General features: G+C 38.2%; 1 protein-coding gene across 1 annotated transcript in view; it reads left to right on the plus strand.

Annotated features, from left to right (window-relative positions):
* Nucleotides 1-1115: 1115 nt before the first annotated feature.
* Nucleotides 1116-21548, plus strand: part of tll1 (tolloid-like 1) — a 37010-nt gene continuing 16577 nt past the window's right edge. Inside the window, exons 1-7 of the mRNA XM_056738216.1 lie at nt 1116-1270; nt 2394-2786; nt 13101-13211; nt 17867-17947; nt 18764-18934; nt 19020-19137; nt 21087-21265. Of these exons, the coding sequence (XP_056594194.1) occupies nt 2609-2786; nt 13101-13211; nt 17867-17947; nt 18764-18934; nt 19020-19137; nt 21087-21265 (838 nt within the window). The 5' untranslated portion in view covers nt 1116-1270; nt 2394-2608. The remainder of the gene's footprint in view (nt 1271-2393; nt 2787-13100; nt 13212-17866; nt 17948-18763; nt 18935-19019; nt 19138-21086; nt 21266-21548) is intronic.

The following is a 21548-nucleotide window of genomic DNA, read 5'->3' on the forward strand; positions in this document are numbered from 1 at the left end:
GTTCAGAACATGCAGGGGCTACTGTTTTGGAGCCCCTCGCCAATATAACAGGTGTCTTACCCAGGCTACCCAGAAGCATGGATGTATCATCAAGTAAGAGTTTTCAGTTATCAGTGTCATCAAATGACATCTCATTCACCCGATTCATTTGATCTTTAACTGAGTTCCCAAATGTGACTATCTGAGATAAACAGAGAGGTTTGTTGAATGGTAATGTCATCTTAAGCTGTTCCAAATGCATTCAAATGAATGTTTTAAAATACATTTTTCAAAAATGCTATTCATTTCCTCACGCGCAAAACTTTGCTGAGTGCAAACATAATTTAGATCTCTTTCTTTCTCAGTCTCTTTCATTGTCTACAGATCTACCCCCCACAAACTCTCAAAGGCCTATTACAAAATATCCCTGATGGATGTTATAGGATATGTTATTCATTCAGCCTGTGAGAGGCTTAGGATGCTAACAAAATACCAGAGAACCGTCCAGATCTCAGCACATCCCTTACACCAACCGCTCTTCTGTCTCCTCTCGTGGAACACACACTCACTGAGTGTTTAAACAGAGGAAATCCTCTCTTCCCGTTGGCTGAGTGTGTGTTTACTCACAGAAGGACTCCGCAACACTCCAGAACTGGGGTCATACACGGGGTCAAAGGGCACGGTCCCTCGTTCCCCACTTACACGTACAGTGTGTTCCTTATGTCTTCCTACTCACACATGTTCAGATCACATACACCCACGTACACAAACACACACACTGTCCTATTGCACCATACGTTTCTGTTCATCAGAGCTCGCCTGACATTTTTTCTTTTATTTTGGTTTCATTTACACCACAGTAAACTGTCCTCTGAAATATTTAGAAACACTATCCACAGTGTATCTGAGATATTTTAATAATTTCACCCTGACAATGTCCCTTGACAACTTTGGCCATGCAGTGTTTGCATGCATTGAGTTTTTGTGAAGTGCGGGCTGATGAATTGGTAGCGTGACGTCAACACGCAGTTACCTTGCCGGGAGGGAGGGGGAATTAATCTGAGTGTGTGTATGTGAGTGTCAGGAGAGAAGCGCGCTAATCTCTCTGGAAATGGGCACCTTTGGAATAAGCGGTACCAGTCAGCAAGCGCACACTAATATTCCAGTGACTGTAGGAGAGAATTGTATCCAGAGTGAGAGAGAGAGAGAGAGAGAGAGAGGGGAGAGAGTATGAGGGCAGTACTCAGGATGAGCCTGCGCTTTGAGGCTGTACAACACTAGACCCTCTGAGGTAAGCGACGTCTCTCATATTTTTGACGCCACGGTGTTAAACTCAGCTTTATCTCAACAGCGCATCTATTTCTTATGTTACTGAAGTAGCGCGAAATGGTTCGAGTCTCCGTGCGCTTGGACGCTCCGCGCGCGGTAGAGGTTTTGCGCTCTGGTCTGTCAATTCTGACCGCCTAAATCGTACGGCTTTGCCATACACAGACACGCCAAGAACCTGTCCCGAGGTAACTGCTCGTTTAAAGAGACTTGGCCGCGGGATTGCCGCTCCGTGCCGTGTTTTGGAAGTCACTTAGGAGACACAGAAGTGCAACATAAGTTTATACATTCTGTAAACGATATTAAAGATCTGCAGTATAAATATATTAACGAGTCCCAAATCTGCTCCTATATTTTCTTCAAAATATTCCCTGTTTCAGCAGGCGGCCGTCCACACTGACCAAATTAAAGCAGTTATAACTGAACTCGAAACTACTTTAGTTCAGATTCGTGGCTGAGTGGCTGTGTGAGAGACAGAGAGGGAGCGAGACAGACTTTATGAGGGGAGTTAAACAGATTTGTTAAATGTCACACCACAGTTGCTTTTACTGTCACCTTGTAATAAAGCAGCTATTGTGTTCATAACAGTTTCAAAACACGATCTCACCTACATGGAACCTGCGTGACATCCTGAAGTTTTGTATAGACAACAGCGAACACAGTTTTTTCCCGGATTATTGCTCAAATTTTAGTGAACGTGTGACTTTTAGAGCTACCGGCTCGTTTGGGAAGAATAAGTTGTCATTATAAACCACATAGTAGTTCCGTTTCCTGTATTGAAGTGAACGAGATCACAATGACCAGTATTTGGTCTTCTTTCTAAAATGTAAATTAAATAAAATCGATCTATCTATCTATCTATCTATCTATCTATCTATCTATCTATCTATCTATCTATCTATCTATCTATCTATCTATCTATCTATCTATCTATCTAAAGGGCGTTTGAACTCCTTTAAGGGGATGGTGTAGCCCCCTATTGAGGTTCATTTAAATATGTTAAACATCCTAATTTAAATGTGCACGGTCCCTCACCCCTGCCATATGTGTCTCTGCTTCTTTCATTTAAAGCCTGATTTCCATTGCAGCTCTGCCTTTCGCAAATAATCTCCGCGCAAGGGAAACGTGAACCGGTATCTTCGTTGAGGATGAATTAATGGGTATCCAGCAGAGGTGTCGCGACACTGACGGTCCTGCCCCGGTTGTCGAAACGGACCAGTGGTGACGATGATGTCCACAAAATCCACCACAACTGGAATCTAACGAGACGCTTCATTCTGATCGGCGCTCATTCAAACTTCAGATGGACTACATTCACTCCACACTGACCAGTAAAATGAATTGGATCACACTTCTGCTGGCCGGCTTGACTTTTTGGAGCAATGTGTCAGTGCACAGCTGCTTAGATTACGATGACAACTATGATTATTACGAAGAGGAGAAAACGGAGTCAATAGACTACAAGGATCCGTGCAAAGCTGGTAAGACGCATTTTGTCCCATTTATATTTTTGTGTTGAGGTGATCAATGTAGAAAGCATCTGACAAACTGACAATGAACAGTTAATAAACGCAAGTTTTTTTTTGTTGGGTGATATTACAAAACTGTAGTTGTGGTCTTTACGCTGGTAGAACTCTCTGGGCACATTAAAACGAGCTCTGGTGCGCGAGCGTAAACTTCACCTGGTTTCACCCGTTCTTCCCAACATGGGTAATTTGCACGACTCCTCCTTCCCTGAAAACTATTGAGCCCGCTTTACCTCGGTTTCTCCCTGGATGATCCCGCGGCTCGCGGGGACACGTGCGCATCGCTGTCATAAGCCCACGCGCTGCGCCTCTCACACCCGCCCCACCGCGCGCACGTTTGTCCGTGCAGGTAGAGCGCTGCGGCTAAAAGTCGCAAAACTCTTTAATGTAATCATTATGTAAATCATCAAATTAATCCGATATCTGGCAAGCAAGATTTATTTTTATTTTAATGAGCATTTGTATTTAATATTATTATGTAAGGAAAACACGTAGTGCGTAACGGGGTAGAATTAAGACCGTTTTTCTTGTCATTTGGATTTTTCAGATGCGCTTGTACATGGACTAAGGTTTTTTAAATATTTATTTCACAATTTAAGTGATAAATGATAATCTCAAGATGCCAGTTTAGCGGGTCCTTATTAGTGTAAAAGACTTTATAAAATACAACGACCATATAATCTTGTATCAACAGGTTTGTGTAAATCTGGGGTAGTAAAATAAATGTGTTTTCTTTTTGAAAAAGCAAATTGTTATCTGTATAACTGTTCTGCAAAATATACATTTATGTTGTGCATAATTATGTTTGCATTGACCTTTTATGTAGTGTATAGTGTGCAGGTGGTATAGGCATTATAGACATTGTTCTGTGGTACTATGGAGAGCTAAACTGACTAAAGATTACGGAAGATCTCAAGGGACTGTGTACATAGTCCTGTTCAGGAGTGGCATATAGGCTGATGTGGGTTTGTGTTTATGTTTATGTTAAAGGGATACTTCAGCCAAGATACCAAATTTTCAAAAGGCCTCCTAACTGAATATATCTTTCTTCTTGAAGAAGTATACAGTCGGAGTTATAATACCACTTATGCTTTTTCTTTCAAGCGGTAGAATGGAAGTGAATGAGGGTAATTTTTTCAAGCTCCAAAAAGTGCATCCATCGATCACAGAACAGCTCATCATGGCTGTGTGGTCTTACCAAGGGATTCTGATGCGAATCCATGTGTTTGTTCAAGAGAAATATCCATGTTGACAACACTATTAATGATAATTCCTAACTTTCGACCGATATTCCTCGGCTAAGCGTGAACCAGAATCTTGTTTTTCCAGGAAATGACGGTGACGAAAGCTCCCGCATAGAGGAGACGGTAGTATCCTAATTGAGCAAAATATAAAATTCCGTGTTCGTCACCGGTGTCATTTGCCGGAAAAACAAGCCTGAGTAAAACATGGGTAATGTTGTTTCCTGGCTGAAGTATCCACTCTGCTTAATAGAGGATCACTAGACCAGTAAAATGTTTTTTTTTCTCTTTCTGTCTTACCTTTGATGTGTGTGAAGTAAAGTCCATCTAAAGCAGAGCAGATGTGTAAATGCATCGTCTGCTGTAACATTCAGTAAAATTGCTCTTTTCCTCTCTCTCTTACACGCACACACACACACGCACACACTCGCACAAACACAGACACAGACACAGACAGATTCAAATATATAAATTAACTTTCCCCATATCCCCGTTTTTATCTGTATATGTGATGTTATTTGGGAGCTGTAAATCAGATAACTTGAGTCTCTAGTCAGTGAATGTGTTGTCATTATTTTCCATCTCTTAGGAGACACACACAAGCTCATGCTGTGTGTGCATGTCTGGGTTTATGTATGTGGGAGGATTACGACTTTTATGCGGTTTTAGGGAGGACCTCTGTTTTTCCAAACTGTAAAACATTTAGCCTAGACACTTGACAGGCCAGTTGATATCAGGACTGCAGGGAGAGGGTGGATGACACTTCATAACCTTCAATTACATGAGTAAAAAACAAATTCTTCTGTTACACAGACTGCTCACATTCAGATCCGTCAGATTAACAAATATATTTGTATGCTATGTATTGCATGTGCAATTAATATTAACATGTACCCTGCTCCCTTATAAATACCAATGTACACCCAAGATGACTGAACGTATTACTCATGGTTATATCTTAGATATGATTAAACAACAGCAATGAACAACTGCCACTAAATTACAGCTTACTCTTGCCAATGGCCTTATATACTTAAGTCTCAGTTTTACCAGATGTAATCTTCACCATACGCTTTAGAGGAATACTTTGCGTTCAAAGCTGTGCATCATACTAGATGAAATGCTGACCATTTAAACACTGTCCAGGTCATTGAGCGCCTTCGATCTGCTTCTCTCTAATGCTATCGTTTGCCACTCTCTTAGCTGATGAAGCATTTTACCAGCGAGTTCGTAGTTTAGACTCGCATTAGCATATCATCACTAGTTCAATACAATCTCATGGGAATTTGTGACATTGTCACAAACTGTAATCTATTAATTTGTGTTTTCTGACACAAATTTTCCCCCTTTTTTTGTGTCATTCAGCAAGACTTTTTTCTTGTCACCCAGCATGACTTTCAATCTAATCTATTTATAAACGTGGTGTCTTTCATATGTATAAAGAAATATATATCAACGCAATCTGATGGGAATTCATACCTATTTTACAAGGTGATCTCATTGGTATGTTTTGATTTTCCACTTGGACATTTATCGTTTTTTACCACTTCATGAAACTCGCGTTTTAGCAAAATTAGCCTTCGCGGCTGTGATTTCAGGGTTTGGGGTTAAGTAAGGTGTTAGTTACGACACGAAAAAATGGGGATATTCATGTCCATGAACCATGATTAGATTCAAAATTTCCTGTCAATGCAACGAACTGCCCTGAGACTGGGTTGCACTATATATGTATATTGATGTTTTAATAGAAATATCCATGCTTAATAGACACAAGGTGTCAATGGGGGGAGCCACTGTGCTGTTCAGATGAATAGACACAAATTAGGGCTGGGCAAAAACAATCGATTAATCGTTGTTTTAAATGCATTCGATTCGATATCGTTTCTTAAAAGCCGTGAATCGATTTTTTTCTTTCATATTTCTGCAAGCAATGAACTTTCATTAACGTCGATGTTATTGCTACTACTATGCACTAGATGTCACTTTTCTTTTTACAACGTGTGTATGTTATAACAAGGAGTGTGTTATTCATTCATTGCTTAATTACCATGGTGGATCCGCGGGTGTGTCGTCGAATTTAACATCACCTTTACATACTGTAAAAGGCAGCGCTTTATATGATTGCAGTCTCTCTTTACAGCTAATTTTGTGAAATATTGTTTGTTATATCTTAAATGTCAAATAACCTGACCTTGTGTGACCAAGGCATGTGACTGTTCTGTACCCAAAAATAAAGTTTAAAATACTTGTTTGTGGCTCTTCATTTCTTTTTTTAATTCACCATTGCAATATGATGTTTACTGATCATTTTTAGAAATACTTATAGGATTTGTATTAAGTCTATGATCATTGACTCGAATCGAGAATCGAATCAAGAACTTTTGAATCAGAATTTAATCGAATCAGAAACTCAGAATTGATACCCAGCCCTGAGCCCAATGTCATTTCATTGACTGTAGATATATATTATGAATTATTTATCGTCTTTGAATGATTTAGTATTTTGTTGGAACAAACCAGGTTTTGAAATCACTGTTTTGGTCATCTTGTGAAATTTCTTCCCACAAGAGTTGCTAAACCTGAAACAGACACACATTTACTTCTTTCTGTTCAGTGTTCACCGCTTTCATATGTTCCTATTAATGGTTTGTTTTGGTTGACATAACAGAAGGCTATTAGGTTCATTAATGAGGTGAATGCATTGTTTAGGACCTCTGCTTTTGTTAACAGAAACCGGGCGCTCTATTGGTTTCAATAGGGCACTATGCAGTCATTAGGTGATGATATCTGTTTCTGTTATCTTAAGACATTGTACACTTAACGACGCTGTTGCCACAGAATAACCTATCTTTTCTGATTGTGCAAATTCAGCCCACGCCTCCTTGTTTAGGCAAGAGAAACATAAACAAACCCGAGGGAGTGAGTAGCCTCAAGGGCCAAATGCACTGAAAGGAGAGCTTGTGCCCTTTTCTCTCTTTCTGTCAATCGCACACACACACACACACACACACACACACACACACAAAGATGCACATTGGAATCTTTTGGTATCTTCATGGGGCCTTGCCATTGTTGTATATTTTAGTTTAGATTTACACAGATTTAATATTGACCTAATGGTATTTTCTATCATCTACCACTAAACATATCCCTCTTAGAAACCTTTTTGCATTTTTGACTGTTTAAAAAAAGAATAATTTTATATCATATGAAACAATATCACTGAAAGCAATAGGTTTTACTTTCCTTCATCACCATGATGGAGGTTAGACCTGTACATGTACACACACACACACACACACACACTAATGCCTCAACAGCTGCTCAAATTAACTTGCGTGAGGGTCTAATGTAAGGCTGACATTCGTCTGATCTCCAACGGCTGGGCAACTGTTAACTGTTATATTACATTATGACAATACTCTTTGGCAAATGCGTAGAAATAGTTTTTTTAGAAATGTATTAGCACAGTCAGTGTGTGGGTGTGTTCTGCTACTGTCAAAAGCTTTACAGTGCTGTGGTTTAACATCTGTTAAAGCTTACTGCATTAGACAGTTGGAATTTCTTGTATTCATTCGGATGCACGTTAAAAGTTTTTTTAATGTAATGTACTGTATACACAGAATCTGGTATCATACTAGTCCATTTTTGCACAATATATATGGATATTGCTAATTGAACTACTGTAAATCAGACTTGGCTTGGTGCTTATCCTAAGAGAGACAAATGATGTGCGTCTATGCATCATGCACCTGCTCTGATATGAGGTGAGCAGTCCTTTGTAAATATTCGATTAACCATGGGTCATGGATACTGAGACAGGGAGATTTAGCTTATAGCTCAACAAAGCAAAAACCTGATACGGCTAATAATATAATATATATATTTATATATATATATATGACAACTGCCCATGTAAACTAACTAGATATACATATATACGATAAGCATGTGTGTACATTCAGAGGGGAACATAGATATGTTTGTGTATAATGTAATGGTCATCTGTTTACTTATGACCCTGCATGTGTGTGTATGGACGTCGGAAAGGACTCTGTGTGGTTGGTCATCTTACTGGTGTTGTTCTTGGGAAAACAGAATGTGAATATTTTGGCCGTGTGCTTATCTCATGCCATTAGAGTGCACTAAACACATTTCCATCTCTTTGTACACTGATTTCCCTCCCTGCGTGTGTGTGTGACGAGTGTGGGAGCCCACTTCATTCAGGCACTTATCTCTTCCTGGTAGCCTGCATCCTGCCACTTAGCTTGAGAAGAGTCTCTCTCTCTTTCTCTCTCTCTCACATACACACACAATCTCATTCATAACCCTTACAAAAGATGGTTTTGTCATAAAACGGTGCACAAAGCAAAATAGAGACAGTGAGTAAAAGGAAAACTTTCATTCGTAGCGTAGTTGGATTTTCTGCGTGCCCATACTCTACTATGTAGACATGTTTAGGTGGAGTGCGTGGAGAAAAGTACTGTATTGAGTCTGAAAATAACTTAGTTTTACTTGAATGTAAAGCAGTTAGTTTAAAATCAGCCTGCATGTCTAAACACATTTGTGCAAAATTTTAGAAATCATCACTTCTCTTTGCATATGCACATGAGATGAAGAGATGTCAGTACAGTTATGTTTAATACAAAGGTTTTCCAGGAGCACTCAGGTCTGACAGCCAGCTTCAGAAAATTCCCCAAAATTCCATCGTCAGGACCACAGGCTGTTTGTTTTGGAGCAGTCAAACATGAGTCAGCGATCTGCACGCTTCCTCCAGAATGCATTTAACTAATTAAACAATTATAGCTTTACACATTCTGACGTGTGAATGGACGCTTTGATGGAACGATAACGTTTGAAGTCTTCTTCACACATTTGAGCATTCACATAGAGTGTCATCACAGGGATGTTGCTGAAGTCAAAGCTCTCTCTCTCTCTCTCTCTCTCTCTCTGATGGTTATAACTCAGTCTAACTCTCCTGAGCGGTTTACTTTGCCGATATTTTTAATAATCTTTAATAACACGTTAGTACCTGTTAGTATCATTTGAAACATTAACACATGCATACATAAACAGCAAACTGATTAAAAATTATACATAATTGTAAGTACTGGCCCAATAAACGCAAACAACTGTTCCGTCAATTAGCCCTGAACTCTCTCTTGCTAGCCTCAGGTTCATCGTTTTAGTTGAGCCCTGACTGTCTGTTCACTTTGTCAGTTGTCATGCATTGAAAAACACAGTAAATGTCATTGGCTTGGCCACTTAGATGATGTATGAAAACAAACCAGAATGACACAAGACATCAGTTATTGACGTCATCAGGATACAAATGTGACATCAAGCAGTTATTGGAATTTTGTTTAGATGTATGTGTTGCATGTGCCGGTCCTGGATCTTCCTGTGATCAAGCTAGCAGGAATGATTGCTGGGGTGACACCCAGAATGCTTTGCGTCATGTCTCTCTGAAATGCGGCTTAGATGTTACTGACAAACCGAAACACCCCACTCATCCCTCAGGTCCCATAGTCATTCATCAGACTCAGCTGTGTGTTTTTGTGAGTTTTATGAGGGATTCTTGGTATTAATCTGACATCACAGTAATGAATCGTCAACATATGGTCAAAGTTGCTAAGCCTGTAGCGTGTGTTTTTCAAAGCATTTCTTCATGATGGCCAAGATTCTCTACAACATCTGTTGTCTCTTGTGTACATGAAAACAGTCTGTTATTGAAAAAAATAAAATTCAGAAGATAGAATAAGTGATCAGAAGCAGGTCTACATTAAAGCATACTGTTCATTCTTTAACTGTGTTTCAAAATCTAGTGCCCTCTGCCCTACACAAGCAAAGTGGCAGACATCACTTCCACATGCCACATATACAGTTCATGTTTAACTCACAATTAAGCTTTTATTCTAATATGCATAAAGACATACTTAGCACATACAAATAATAGGCAAAATAGAGCTTGTCGCATTCTGTTCTGGTATTGCCTTCATTGTGAATTATGCACAATTATGACTACAAAGGAACATTAGGTGAGATTTGTTTTATAAAAAAAATTATATTTAAGGGGTTGGTATGACAGGGCTAAAACGAACATTATAATTTTTTCAGATGTATTGCAATGTATATACACGATTTAACGTTCAAAAACGCTGTATCAATCTCCTCTTTGTCCTGCCTCTCTGAAATGCGTGAATTTTTTACAAAGCTCATTGCTCTGACAAGCGGGGTGTGCTATGATTGGCCAGTTAACCAGTGCGTAGTAATTGGTCGAATACTGCGATCGTGTGACGGAAATGTAACGCCTCTCACCATATTTGTAACTTCAGGTTCCAAAGCAACTGTACTGACAGGAACGCCCACAAACATTTTGGCGGTCTTTTTCAAATCATACCACGAACTGACGTAGAATGCATCTTTTGTTCCAACACTTTAATTTTTGCAATTGTTCATGTCTTATACATGCATGGGCAATTTATAACACACCAAAGACACAGAAAACAGGTATTCGCGCCAAACGAACCCTTTAACACGTTGTGTTATTCACATTAGATTCATTTGTTCATTTAATTATAGCAAAACTTAAATCATGAAATGAGGCAATGGAGATGACTTGACCATGTCAGGGATAACCTCATCTTGACCTGCAGTATTTCCTCAAACATAATCTCTCATTTTAATACACAACCATGCAGATGGTTATCACCGCACCCAGATTAAAACACACCTCCCGCTCTGCAACTGTGTCCTTGCAACTGAGATTAACATTTCATATTTGCCAAAACCCAGCAGATGTCACAGTCTGAAACTCTTTGTTCCATGACAGCAGTCATGTTTTATTGAACATGCCATTTGATGTTATAAAGCTATGAAACTATGAATTTGATTTAAACACCAAAAGTTGTATAAACTGCCAGCTCACAAATGGTGTGACTATGATGGTCACATATTCGTTGTAACCAGCTTCATTCCCTTCTTCCAGTTCATAATCAATTCTTAAGTACAGCCTCTGTTCTGTGTTTATTGATCATCCCGGCTGAAGTTATTGACTGGTGCTAAATTAAGATGTGCAGTCAGTTGCCCACTGTTGTGAGGGGAATATGCGATTGCTGTGGCAATGCTGGACTTCATTGCCAGACTTCCTGAATCAATGACAGACCAGTGCAGCCTGAGTCACTTACTTTCCTTGTTCACGCTGTTATTTCAAATTCTCTTGTATGACTGTCGGGGCTGTTAACTGCAGAGTATCCTCATTTACACTTTAAAGAGTAGAATTATTCAGCAGGGATTGAAAAATGGATCGCCGTGTGGGGGCTGGATTGATGTAGCAGTTTTTTGAGTTCTGGGTTATTTACAAAAAAGAATGAATATATGCAGATTATTGTGATTATTTTTAATTGATAAATTTATGTGATAGAATCATAAAGATAAAAGGATGATCTTATTTGAGCTGTGGAGAAGGGCAGATTGTACAAACAGATTGCTTCTTCCTGCTCCTTTTCGGATATGTATACGTCAAGATTATTTTGTTTTGTTATTGATTTATTTATGTATTAGGTAAAATTGTATTTTTTTAAATGGTTTAAATTCACCTCGATGGTTAAATGGGGTTACCATTTCTGTGGCTTTTCATGATCACACTTTGATTTAAATAACTCCTGTTTCTTTGATATTTATAAGATTAGATAACATCAAATGGGAAATATTAAATGGTAAAAGAAAGCTCAACTATCAAGACAATGCAATAAATAAGATCCCTTATTTAGGTTGCATTCACTTTGAAACTGTTTCTGTGTTTTCCAATCAATTCTGGCCAAACAAAAAGCACTGCGTTATCATCTACCACTACAGTACAAACATTATCTTTGCATATCCATTATAGTTTCCTCTCTGCCTATTTGTCCATTTATAAATTAGTATTTATATGAACTATCTGAGGTTCATTGTATTTAAAAGTAAATGTATATTCTGTCTTTATTTACTCCCCCTCAAGTTTTCTAAATCTGTATAAGTTTCTTTGTTCTGTTGAACACAAAAGAAGATATCTTGAAGAATGTAGAACAGAAAACAGTTCGGGGCACTTTTGACCATAGTAATATTTCTTACTTTGGTATTCAATGGTGGCCAAGAACAGTTTGCTTACAAGCATTCTTCCAAATATCTAAGAAATGTTTACATATATGGAACAACTCGAGGGTGAGTAATTGATGACAGAATTTTTATTTTTAGGTGAATTGTCCCTTTAAGTCTGTATGATAGCTTCAGGCAAAAGATTAAAAAAATACTTAAAAATATTTATATTGGCATTATGTTTGTACATCTGTTTATATCAATTGATGCCGAGCAGGCAAGTTAGGTTTTCTGAAAAGCTTCCCTGCGCTTTAAAGTGGAGCTCACAATTATTAGAAGATTTTTTTCTAAACTTTTTTGTGTCATCCGGCAGCAGATTCCCACAGATGCGTGGAGTGGGGTTAGATCAGTGCTAATATTAGTTCTCTATAAAGGGTGTGATCCACAGGGGACCTGGACTCTGATTGTGATACAATCATAGATTCAGGCTGAATATTGTACAAGGAACTAATGGGAGAGGGATGGATGCACATGCACAAGGGCGGAGTGCAATATGGAACAATCAAGATAGCGTTAAGCATAATTCGTATTGTTTATTGTTTTATGTCAAGGTTGAGGAAACTAATCTTGCACAACATACATGGCAGAGCTCCCAATATCATATCCTAATATTCATGGTCGTCCTTATGCCCTGTGGGCGACAGGCTTATTTAGGGATGCATGATGTCATGTCACGAATGTTGGAACGGGAGAGATACAGACACTGGGAAGATCATATCAGATTTTTAAATTATGCAAATCAGCTAAATTAGCATGAATCAGTGGTTTAGGACACACTGATCTGAGTCCCAGCGTAGAGGATGTGTGTCCAGTGTTTAGGCCATCTGCCCTTGATGCTGCCAAAGAGTGTCTGTTTGTCCTCTAATAACGTTCTTCTCTGGTTTCTTTCCAGCTGTATTTTGGGGAGATATTGCATTGGATGAGGAGGACTTGAAAATGTTCCAGATCGATGGGACGATAGAGCTCACACAGCAGTCACATGGGAGACAAGGGCACACGACTGGTAAGATGCATCATCACGTCATTCACTCTTAAAGGTGTTTAAAAGGTTCTTCACAGTAATTCCACAGAAGAACCATTTTGGGTTCCACAAATAACTATTTAGTCAGAGGTTCTTTAAAGCAGGGGTTCCCAAAGTAGGGGTCGCAAGGCCGCGAGGGAGGGGTCGCAAGATGATTTCGATAAATCATTATTTTATTTCTAGAATTAGCATATGTAATCAATGAGTGTAACAAAATATAAAAATATTTGTTAAGTTAAAAATAAAACCATGCAAATAAAAAGACATCAGCCTTATGAATTTCCTCCCCCTCGATCATGACCCCTGAGGTGATTTCGTCACATTAACGACATAAGCAACCGCATGTGGTTTGGTGCAGCGCGTCCATATACAGCAGCATGTGAAACTGTCACATTTGCACGCAGATTATTTTTCAGGCTTTAAATTTAGATAATTATTTTTTGTCTAAATGAAACGTTGATTAATATCGACCAAAGACAACACAGGGAGGCCAGCGCAGGAGGGCGGAGAAGCGTCGCAGTCAGAGGGGCTGTCGTCCTCAGGCACGAAAAGAGGCAAATCCATCAGCACTCCAATCAGTTTGATGAAATTCAACAATCTGTAGTAAAAGTTCATAGTACAGTAAAGTAATGAGTAAATAACTATAAAATATTATTATTTTAGACTGTACTCTTTTGTGTTGTCATTATGCGCGTTTTGGTAGACTATGTGCATGTACGCATTTGCTCACAACGTTTGTATACTTTAACCACCTCTAAGGATAGTGGGGGTCTCAAGTCACTAACACTGTTCTGTTTTTGGGAACCCCTGCTTTAAAGAACCATCTCTTTCATAACTTTTTGTAGTCTGAAGAACCATTTCCCCACAAAGAACCTTTTGTGAAATAGAAAGATTCTTTGGATGTTGAAGTTTCTTTATTGAACCATTAAACAAAAATGGTTCTTCTATGGCATCGTGAAGCACCTCTGTGGTCTACACTCTTAAAAAGATCTCTTTCTTACTTTTTATAATATGAATGAAAAAATAAGTAAAAAAGAGATGGTTCTTTAAAGAAAATTTGACTGAATGTTTCTTCGTGGAACCAAAAGTGGTTCAGCACCTTTATTTTTAAGAGTGTATGGCATCGAAGAACCTTTTGAAGCATCTTTTTTAAGAGTGTATGTTTTGAAATACATAGTGTAGAATACTAGCAGTCAAATAAACCATTTCCTTACCAATGCATTTCTATCTTTTTCATTCTTAAGGATTCAGTCAATGAAAAAAAATCCATTATTAACAGCAACCAGCAGTCTTGAAAAATATAAAGACATAATGGGTCTCACACGAGGGTCAGTAAATAATGGCAGAATTTTCATTTTTGGGTGAACTTTTTCTCGTGAAACATCTTTCAAAACTGAAAGCTCCTGTCTGAGGTTAACACATTATCGACCTTAACTGTGTTGCATATGTTTTTTCAGCTGGGTACAGTAACAGACATACAGTACTTTAGAGACAAGGTTAAAGCTGCAGTCAGCAGCTGCTGAGGGTTGTGGGTTGTGTCTGGTGCAGAACAACAACAATGACTCTTTTTGCAGTTCAAGGTTCAAGGTTTGAGCTTCTGTTTGACTCAGTCCTTGAAGCCGCCCATGTGGTTTTATTGTCCTGGTGTCATGTTTATAGTCAGACCTTCCTCCAGGCGATCAAGACCCTGTGTAGGGTGACACACAGAAACACAGACTCAGAACAGCTTCTGTAGAGTGTGAATTTTAAATCTATGAATTTATCAGTCTGAGATGCTGAGGTGTCAAAAAGATAGAATAATGTCTATAATTGTCATAGGCTGTGGGTGATCTAAAGATATTAAAGTCACATTGAAGTTGAATAATGTGTGTGGGATATTGGGAGTTTATACTGTAGCTTTAGGTGATTCGACTTGATAAATGCTCCTGTCTCAACTCCGCTGCACCATCAGCAACCAACCCGAGTTTGTGTGTGTGTGTGTGTGTGTTTGTGTGTTTACATACAGTAGTAAGGCCTATTATTCCTTGTGTTTAAGTGCAAAAGTGTGTTTATTTGTTTGTCTGAAAAGTTTGCTAACTCAATCACTGATATTTAAACAGCCTGAACAGAACACAGCCACAATGTGTTTCCCATTGGCACAATCTTGATACATAATCCAAGATGTCAGGACAGAGTCCTTCAGTGTGAAGTGCACAATAGGATATATTTAGTACTGATTCTCACAGACACACTAGGAGAGATTCAACTATGAGGACTGGGCGACACTACCGTCAGCAATATCACCTTGATCCTCATCCAAATCTTTGGCAGCAAGACGGAAGCGAGACCGAAAGTGGTGATAAGGATTCAGCTTTGCGTTTCCGTTCTGACCGGGGTTGTCACAGGATGTGCCACCAGGCCAGAAGGGCAAACTGCATCAGGACCGTGAACAGCGGGAGACTGATGCATGTTCAAACAGTCACACTGTATACCTGTGTGTGTGCATAAATGCCTGAGCTCAGCCTTTTCCTGCGTCTTCGATTCCGAGTTTTGTTTGTTCCTCACTTTCCTGTCCACATCAGAGAAATTCCAAAGGGAGAGACAGAGAGGGTAAATGGAAAAGGAAGAGAGCAGAGGAACATAGATGTCTGAATAGAGGAGTGGGTGAGAAGTTGAAGGAGGGAGAAGAAGACAGTGAATGTAGGGATGGAAAGAGGTGAGGACAGAGGAATAAAATAAGTGAGAAAAAGGCACAGAGCCAGTGAGAGGAATTTCACACATCTGTCTGGGCTCGGCCGGGCTATAGCCCCAGGCAATGTTTATGTATTGTTATTTACAACATAAGCACAGTTAGCAGAACTAAGTTTAGTAATCAGACAAACAAATAAACTATTATAAATTCCATAAAAATCTATTGTGGCCATCTAAAGTGGAAATAATATATTTTATTAAAATAATATAATATGCATAATATAATAAAATAATATAATAAAAGCACACACAATGGTTTTATGGTTAGTACTAGTGCTGCAGCTATCGATAATTTTAGTAATCGAGTATTCTACTGATTTTCCATCGGTGAATCAAGTATTTGGATAATAAGTACAAGAATGATTTCAAAGGTAAACAACTAATTTTAGCGTATGCATGATGCATTTAGTTTATCTATATTGGTTTTTGTTTATTTTTTTACTATTATTTACTATTTATTATTACTATTAATTTGTAATATATTTGTCCACATAGAAAAACTATGTTAACCAGACTTTTATTTTGGCAGGTTGTCGAAAGACTCTATTTTTTAGTATGTCTGTTTTTTCACTCAAACAATAAAATGTTCATGAAATAAACTCTCAGAGCAACTCTGGAGATGAAGTGAATGTGCTCATGTCCTCATAAAGCACAGAAGCAGACAGACTAATGAGCATCATGCATGTAGCACGTTAAACTGTGCAGTTCATCCACTAAGATCAGACAGATGGCATGTGAAATTACAGGATTCGGCATCCACTAGTCCGAATCTAGTTTTATGGACTCGGAATGCAGCCGGAAAACAACTTTCACTCGCAAAATACTTAAGTTACTTGTGGAATCATTCCAGCCTGAGTCAGTACTAATTAAGGGATTACACAATGAGGGATTTTTTATTTTTTTATAAAAAGTACATCTTTTAATATTGATGGAGATATAAATGGTCTGAATAACTTTTAGTCGTTTTATATTGTGTAAAGTTTATAATGCTAAATTAAAAAATATTTTACTTTTCGCATTTAGATACACAATGCATTAGAAACAGTTGTTTCTAAAGGACTTTATTGAAATATTGAAAGGTTTTTTTTGTACTGATTTTTAACAAATAACTTAAATAAACCTATAAAGTCCCAGTAAATAAAAATAAAAAATGGCTAGTCGCACAAGATGGAGAGCTTTTGCGACGCCAGGGTCGGCAGACTAATTTCCGGTCATATAACACTATCGAGTTGTTTTGGCTTAACGAAGTACTCGATGATCTGTCATATCGCTGATATAGTACTGTCTTCTTTTCTTATATCTAAAAAAAACAATATTTGCCGTCCAAATTTTTTCGTTATACGACCAGAAATTAGTCTGCCGACTCTGGCGTCCCAAAAGCTCACCGGCACCATCTTGTGCAACTAGCAAACTCCTATTTTTTATCAAATAGCGTTTGTAAATTGCTTACCAGTGTGGGTCATTCTCTTTTGTTCTCATTCTCATAATCTGAAAAATCTGAAAGAACACTTCCACCGTCTAGTGACTATTCATCTAAAATTATGTAAATTGTATGGCTTTTACAGATCTTTCGTTAACTCCTCCTCCTCAACTGTATTATGCAATACAGGGAACTTTAAATTACATTCTGTTTTGTGCCCTTTTTGGATAATAGCGCAGTCCTAAATGTACAATGGAGTATCATCTAGGTTTTGTGAAGAATCTATATCAAATCAAATCTAGAAAGAAACGATTATGTGTGTTAGTGCTGAAAAGAACCAGAATTACTTCAAATAAAAAACAGCACATTTCTATTTAGCACATTTAGTGTCTGAATAAACTGCATTACAGATAGTTAATGAAATGAAGCAGTTATTATTTAGTAACTTGTATTGCATAATACTAATATGTGTGTCTTTTACTCTCAGGTGGTCTAGATGAACATAATCCCAGTAAGAGGAGAGGCTCATTATATCTGTTGCTGGACAGAATACGACGGCTAGGCTTTGGTTTGTTCACTTTTATACTTCAGCACTTTAAAACAGCACCTGGTATGAAGAAAACTACTAGTCTTTGACAAAGGGTCTTTGCCTTCTGTCACACATTTCAAAATGTTTTTGGTAATAGATTTGTATTTTTAGATTATACATATATATATATATATATATATATATATATATATATTAAACCATTTAATATATTATTAACAAGTACTTTATTATATGTATATGGGTAGTTAGTTTAAACAAAATGTATGATTCATGATTCGGTGGTCCAATGGACCTTGTGCCAACATGTTGCACGTAAGTGAAAAAAAAATCATATAATTATTTATTTTTATGTGCCTTTTTTTCCATAGATACACATTTTTAAAGTGAATGCTTACTCTGCTTCTCAAAAGGTTGTTAAAATGTTTGTTATCATTGTATATTATCTTGTGCAAAAAAATCATGAGTGTCTTTTCCCAATTTATTACACTGGAGTCATGTGAATGGTGCAGTCATGTGCCGGGAGGTTGGATTTTATTGCAATAAAAGCTTGAGTAATGTGCATGTTTAACCTTCTAGAAAGCCCGATTTTGACAGGGAGACATGTTTCACAAGTTTAATATCTTTAATCCCATCTGTCGTTACTAAAGGAACTTTGGCATTTGATTTGATACGTCTGATATTTACAGATACGTCTTTGTAAAGACCAAACGAAGAATACTTAAAGTTAATGAAAGACTTCTTGTGTTAATGCAATGAACTTTGAAAACACAATCATTTTTTTTTCTTTACATGGCATCTTGTTTTATTATATATTTTTCTCTCTGTGTGGTGCAGAATCATGGCCAGTAAATAGCAGTGAAGATGTACCGACCTCAAAAGCCGGAGGAAAGAGTGGAACCGGCATTAAAGGTGTGAAGTCTCGAGTGCCGCGTGCTGCCACATCCCGAGCAGAGAAGATCTGGCCCGGAGGAGTCATCCCTTACGTCATAGGTGGCAACTTTACTGGTAAGGGACTGAGGTGTGTGCATGCGTGTACACTGTTGCCTTATGAATGCTTGTGACTACATGTGAACATATCTATGTTTTGCAGGCAGCCAGAGGGCCATGTTAAAACAAGCCATGCGACACTGGGAGAAACAGACGTGTGTGACCTTCATAGAGAAAACCGACGAGGAGAGTTACATCGTCTTCACATACAGACCATGCGGGTGCGTGTCTAACAGTCTGAGTGTCCTTTGTATTTTTTGCCCTCAAAGAAATAATGAAAATGAGGATCACACATCAAATCAAAATGGACACAAATGACAGTAAAAACTTGAAACGGTAGAAGTTCAAAGGACAATAAAATGAATGTTGACGCTTAGCTCTGATAATCCTTTCTGGAAAATCCGGTGAGATTCTTTGAGTAACTATACATTGTAAGGAGGTATGTTTGTCATATCTAAACATGAGAAGATTGAGATCTTCTTAAAGTCTGGAGGAGATCATTTAAAATTACACCTTTTCACAAGGAAATGTCATATGTGACCACATGCATTTCACATCAAATGTTGACTCTTCCGCGTGTGTAAACACATATGCGGTGTAAAAAAGGTTGAGTGAAACTCACCGGTCATTATGAAACACACTCAGATACTCGACTCTCATTGTTATGAGCGTATCCTGTAAGGTGTGTGTGTGTGTGTTGCGAGAGCGAGTGAGTGAGTGTCGGCTGAGACGACTGCAGTCGGCCTGGCTTTCCTTCCTGCCCCGTAACCACGGTGAGCAAAGCGCCTATTGTTCTTAGGAATGGAATCGTAACAGCATGTAAACTAGGAAGAGAGAGAAAGGAAGAAGGAAATCGCATAAGTCTAGATAAACACGGCGGCAGCTTGAATATGTTGGAATCTTTGCTTTTGATTGATCATTCGATCAGCATTGTGTATTATCAGTCCATGAATGTCATTCAGTCTTATGCATGGAAATTGAAGATATGAAGTGTCTTTTAATGAGCAGTTGGATTGAGAGATGCTGGTGGAAAGGGCACAGGAGGTGAGATGAAATAATGAATCAGATTCAGAGATTACAGAGAGAAACATCATTGACAGAAGGGCAGGAGTAGATTAAAGCAGAACAGACAGAGGTGGTGGAGAACATTACATAATATTATCCATCTTACTGCACTTACATGTATTATAATCAGTGAATGTCATTCAGCAATGGACCGACAGATAAAAATGTATTTGACAAAGGCGTTCGCGAGTAATGGTGTTTAGCAATCTGTGCTGACTGGTTGTTTTGCATTTATCTGCATTAAATATAAAGGTTTAGCAATGTTGGATGTAGCACATTCATCTAGATATTTATTTATACGTTGCATTTAATTTACTAGATAATAAAGTCATTGATGTTTTAGTAAAATTAGTTATCTTGTGGGTCCGTTTTTCCCATTTATTTATCTGTGTGTACTCCACACTTTCATTGGCTATGAAATGAGGGATTAAGGTTCTCATCCGGGCTATAAATAGACAGACTGGAATTGAGATTACTGCTTTGTGTTTGAGTGTCTGAGACATGCCTAAATGAAAACTGTTGAGATTCCAGCTGGACAACACAAACTCGGACTTCACAATCTTTGTGAATGTTTACATTATGGGACAGATGAAGGGCAGATACTTCATTATTAAACTCTGAGCCAAACTACACTGGTATATTGCTCTGTGATTGGATGGCTCATTCCACGAAACATACCTCTTCCCAGCATGATATTATGTTAGATATCTGACCCAAACATTTCCTTTACATTTCTTATGCACCCAAACCAAAGTTGTTACAATCGGATTTACAGGCTCATACCAACAATTCTCTCCAACGTGACAAATGTTCTCAGTTGCTTACAGGAATACACAAACAATACAATGTGACTGGCCAATATAATCATATATTAACACAACGCAATTCTTTTCAATACTGTCTGTACAATATTTTGCATTGGCACCCAGTCAGAATTGAACAATGTGTTTATATTTGTTGTTAAGGAAACAACACAGCAAGAATCTATGAGTTACAATCATCACTGTGCTCCTCATCACTGTTTGCGAGTGTGGCCAGCCAACATGATGCTGACATCTCATTCAGAATGCAAACGTTTTGAAAGTGTCCATTTTTTGTTTTGAAGGTGTTGCTCCTACGTCGGTCGTCGAGGCAACGGCCCGCAGGCGATATCTATTGGGAAGAACTGCGACAAGTTTGGCATCGTTGTTCACGAACTCGGCCACGTCATCGGCTTTTGGCACGAGCACACGCGACCTGACCGCGATGATCACGTGACTATCATCAGAGACAACATCCAACCAGGTAATGCGATAATTATGTTTTCATATCATACCAGGTGTCTGCTAGTTCAATACGCCTATATATATCTGGCCCTCACCAGATATACATTTTGTCTTGTTTGATAGTGTTAAATAAAGTTTACGCACAATTGAACGAAAACTGCATTTTATAACCAATGTTTTTGCTTTTCATTTTATTAGTTCATATGAATTTGAGTAGCTTCAATAAGCAATTTAAAGGGACAGTTCACCCAAAAATGAAAATTCTGTCATTACTCACCCTTGAGTTTTTCCAAATCTGTATA

Source organism: Triplophysa dalaica, chromosome 2, assembly GCF_015846415.1.
Source record: "Triplophysa dalaica isolate WHDGS20190420 chromosome 2, ASM1584641v1, whole genome shotgun sequence".
Classification (NCBI taxonomy): Eukaryota; Metazoa; Chordata; class Actinopteri; order Cypriniformes; family Nemacheilidae; genus Triplophysa; species Triplophysa dalaica.